The sequence below is a fragment of the Rhincodon typus genome, chromosome 1, assembly GCF_021869965.1.
Source record: "Rhincodon typus isolate 14 chromosome 1, sRhiTyp1.1, whole genome shotgun sequence".
NCBI classification, from domain to species: Eukaryota; Metazoa; Chordata; class Chondrichthyes; order Orectolobiformes; family Rhincodontidae; genus Rhincodon; species Rhincodon typus.
Genome location: NC_063332.1, coordinates 174581271 through 174585335, shown reverse-complemented (window position 1 = coordinate 174585335; position 4065 = coordinate 174581271). Strand labels below are relative to the sequence as shown.

Genomic DNA, 4065 nt, shown 5'->3' with positions numbered 1-4065 from the left:
GCATCGGCAGTTCTTACTATCTCTGAGTGAGTGAACATAATACTGCGTGAGGGAATTCTCTAATAGGAAGGATGTTATAGCTTACTTCTTGCGTTGGTGTGACCTATCTGAATCCACTTTCCTCTCCATCATTCTATCAGTAGAACTACATTTAATTATATATTTTCTCTTTGAAATAAGTGAAGTCCTCCTCAGGAAGCATATGAACATTCAAATTTAGGGCAGGCGTAGGCCATTCAGCCCCTCAATCCTACTCCATTATTCCATAAGATTGTTGCTAATCTAATGAGTTCACATTCCCACCACTTCCTCAAATTATGCACCAATGTACAAATATTGGGACATCTCCACCTGTTTTACTGCGCTTCTGCAAAATGTGAGCAGTTTTCCCCTTGCGGTCCTAGAGACAGAATGATCAAATGCCACTCACATGGATGTAGGCCGATAATATTTCCTGCACCCACCCAACTAAGTGTTCCAAGCCCACACTACACTGCATCTGATACAGGAATTGTAGCTCCTGGCCCTTCAATCCACCGGTTCCATCTGTTGCTGAGGTCACCAACCCCAAATTCTTCCTGATGTTTCTCTGCACTCACACATTTACCCTGTTTGATGTCTTTTTGATGCCGCGCTGCAGTGCCTACACAGTGCTTCTTAGCCTTACGGAGGACAATAGATCGTATGCCCACTTTTGGCACTGGGCCCACATTCTGACATGAAAAAAAAATTGGCCACCTTTGTCTTTTCTGAGGCAGACATTAGTGGTTATTATGGTCCCAGTTGATGGTAACACTGGACAAGTCAGATCCCAGAGTGAGAGCTGACTTGATAGATCATAAGGAGATAGTAAGAACTGCCGATGCTGGAGTCAGAGATAACACAGTTATCGGGTCGGGACCCTTCTTCTGAACATCAACTTTCCTGCTCCCCTGATGCTGCCTGGCCTGCTGTGTTCGTCCAGCTCCACACTGTGTTATCCTTGATAGATCATAAGTTTATTTTTGCAAGTTGGTTACTGTGGGAATTAGTCACTGCACATATTCACAAGAGGCTTTCAATGTACTTTTAACAAACAAAAGTTTATTACTTAAAGGAAAAAAAAAGCTATACATTGGAAAGATATTACCTTAAACTGCAAAAATATTCACAGCAATGTCCTTTACAAGCATTTGCCCCAAGTGAAGCATCACTCCTGCCTTTGCTCTTCAATTTTTTACTCAACTAGAATTATAGAATCATACAGTGCAGAAAGAGGCCCTTTGGCCCATCAAGTCTGTACTGCCAGAAATATGCTACTATATGCATGTGTCCCAGTTTCCAGCACTAGGCCCATAGCCTTGAATGTTATGACATCTCAAGTGCTCATCCACGTATTTTTTTAAAGGTGGTGAGGTTTCCCACCTCAACTACCCTCTCAGGTAATGCATTCCATACCCCAACCACCTTCTGGGTGAAAAGGTTTTTCCTCCAATCTCCTAAACCTCTTTTCTTTCGTTTGAAATTACACCGCCCCCTTTGGTTTGATCCTTCGACCAAGGGGAACAGCTGCTTTTTATTCACCCTGACCATGCCCCTTGTAATCTTACTCACCTCTCTCAGGTCCCCCCTCAGCCTTCTCTGCTCCAAAGAAAACAGCCCGAGCTTATCCAGCCTCTCTTTATCGCTGAAATGCTCCATTCCAGGCAACATCCTGGTGAATCTCCTCCGCACCCCCTCCAGTGCAAGTATTTCCCTTTGGTGAGTTTCTGTATATTTACAGAATGTGATTTTCTCTGTTGTTGTCTCTCTCTCTCTCTCTCTCTCTCTGTCTCAGAGATGCACAGACATAGGCTAATGCGCTACATGTTGAGACAAAGCTTGGGGCTTCTTCCAGCCCTGGCTGCTTGAACTGCTAAAACAGTTTAAGATTTCTTTCCACTTCTGATGTCTTGGATGCTGCCAAAACTAAATTGCCCTTCTGCTGGTATGGATCTTTTCTTCTGAACAGACCTGCTTCTGACCCCACTCCAATTGTTTCCCTCTGGGTCGTAATTCTTAAACTTAGTAAACACTTCAGCAATTACCTCACCACATCGCTCTACTAGTCATTTAGCTTAAATTGCATGATTTCTTGGGTATGCTGCTTCGTCCATTGCTACAAAAATGACATTCTGACTCTTTTGTTTTAAAAGAAAACAACACATCTTCACAGAATTGAAAATCAAAACCCCATTTACCTCTACTTTAGAAGCCAAGTTCTGGCATAGTAAAATAATAATCGCCTATATTATAAATCTTCATCATAGGAAGCAGTAATTGAGGTTATTCTTGGTGTTGGGGGATGATGTGAAATCAGAAGGTTTTGCAGTAGCTCTGAGGTATCCACTGCAAGAGCATGAATTGTGGTGCTGGTATGTGGGGAATGAATGCCCTTTTAATATTATGCCTGGGCCTTTGACACCATGAGTAGCCCTGAAAGGGTTTACTGACTTCCTGTCTCACTGATGACGAGATCACCAAGACCAGAGATTCTGCCCTGGTGGTCTTAATGAGTTAGACACTGATTTTAAACTGTGGGACCTAGATTCAAATACAATCCAGAATCTTATCCAGTCTATTGCATGTGCACATACTCTGGTCCTGCCTGTTCGTAATTTGAATCTTCGTTCAATTTGTTCAAGAGAAAGAGCACGTGGCAAAGGGTGGCATGGTGGCTCAGTGGTTAGCACTGCTACCTCAAAGCGCCAGGAACCCATGTTCAAATCCAGCCTTCAGTGACTGTGTGAAGTTTGCACATGCTCCCCCGTGTCTGCGTGGGTTTCCTCCGGATGCTCTGGTTTCCTCCCACAGTCCAAACATGTGCAGGTTAGGGTGGATTGGCCATGCTAAATTACCCATAGTATCCAGGGATGTGCAGGCTGGGTGGGTTAGCCATGGGAAATGCAGGGTTACAGGGATAGGGTGGAATGCTCTTCAGAGGGTCAGTGTGGACCCAATGGACTGCTTCCACACTGTAGGGATTCTATGATTTCCCTCGAATTGCATAATTTAAGTACTTTTTGAGCAGAATTAATAGTAAAGATGAGATTTATTGAGAAACATGGAACATGCTGGGGCTCTTTTCTCTATAAGTGGGGTGACTTTTTTGGGGGCTTTAAGATGAGAAGGCACAAGAAGAAAAAGCTGATAAAGTTTGGAGGAGGCCCATGTGTAGCATGGATCAGTTTGGCTGAGTCGCCTATTCTTCTGTTGTAGACCTATGTATCCAAGCAAGACAGGACATTGAACAAACCACTTTTCCCAGTGATGTGCCAGTTATGTCTTTCATGGTGCTTACTGTTTTATCTTTTCACAGATCTTTTATGCCGTTTATCCTTTTGAAGCACGGAGTAAATATGAACTCAGCCTTCAGGAATATGAGCGAGTGACAATCGTGAAATCCAGTGACTTGAGTGGGAATCCAGATTGGTGGTTGGCAGAAGTTAAAGGGAAACGGGGCTATGTCCCTGCTAACTATCTGGGAAGGATGACCTATGCATGAAGACACAGCTTGTGACAACCTTTAAAGAAACTCTTGAGTGGAAAGTCATGTTCTTGTAGTTGCTCCCCCATGTTTACTAGATCATGGCAAAGGAGTTAAGTCTGCTTATTTTAAACTCTGTCCTAGGATGTGGGCATTGTGGCTGGCCAGCATGTATTGCCCATCCCGACCTGCCCTTGAACTGAGTGTCTTAATGAGCCATTTCAGAGGGCAATTTGAGAATCAACCACATTGCTATGGGTCTGGAATTACACATAGGCCAGAGCAGGTGAGGGCAGCGAATTTCCTTCCCTGAAGGATATTAGTGAGCCAGATGGGATTTTCCAACAATCAGCAATGGGTTTCATGGTTGTCCATAGATCCTCAATCCCAAATTTTTTATTTTTAAAAATCGAGTACAAATTCCACCATCTGCCGTGGTGGGATTCAATCCCAGGTTCCCAGACCATTAGCTGAGTTTTTGGATTAGTAGTCTAGTGTTAATACAGTTTGGCCATTGCCTCCCAGGAGGCAGAGATGTGGAGAATTGTAACAAGAAGACA

General features: G+C 43.7%; 1 protein-coding gene across 1 annotated transcript in view; it reads left to right on the top strand.

Annotated features, from left to right (window-relative positions):
* The window catches only part of LOC125486161 (rho guanine nucleotide exchange factor 38-like), a 70119-nt gene extending 66438 nt beyond the window's left edge, over positions 1–3681 (top strand). Inside the window, exon 7 of the mRNA XM_048612681.1 lies at positions 3338–3681. Coding sequence (XP_048468638.1) covers positions 3338–3523 — 186 coding nt within the window. The 3' untranslated portion in view covers positions 3524–3681. The remainder of the gene's footprint in view (positions 1–3337) is intronic.
* The last annotated feature ends 384 nt before the right edge of the window (positions 3682–4065 follow it).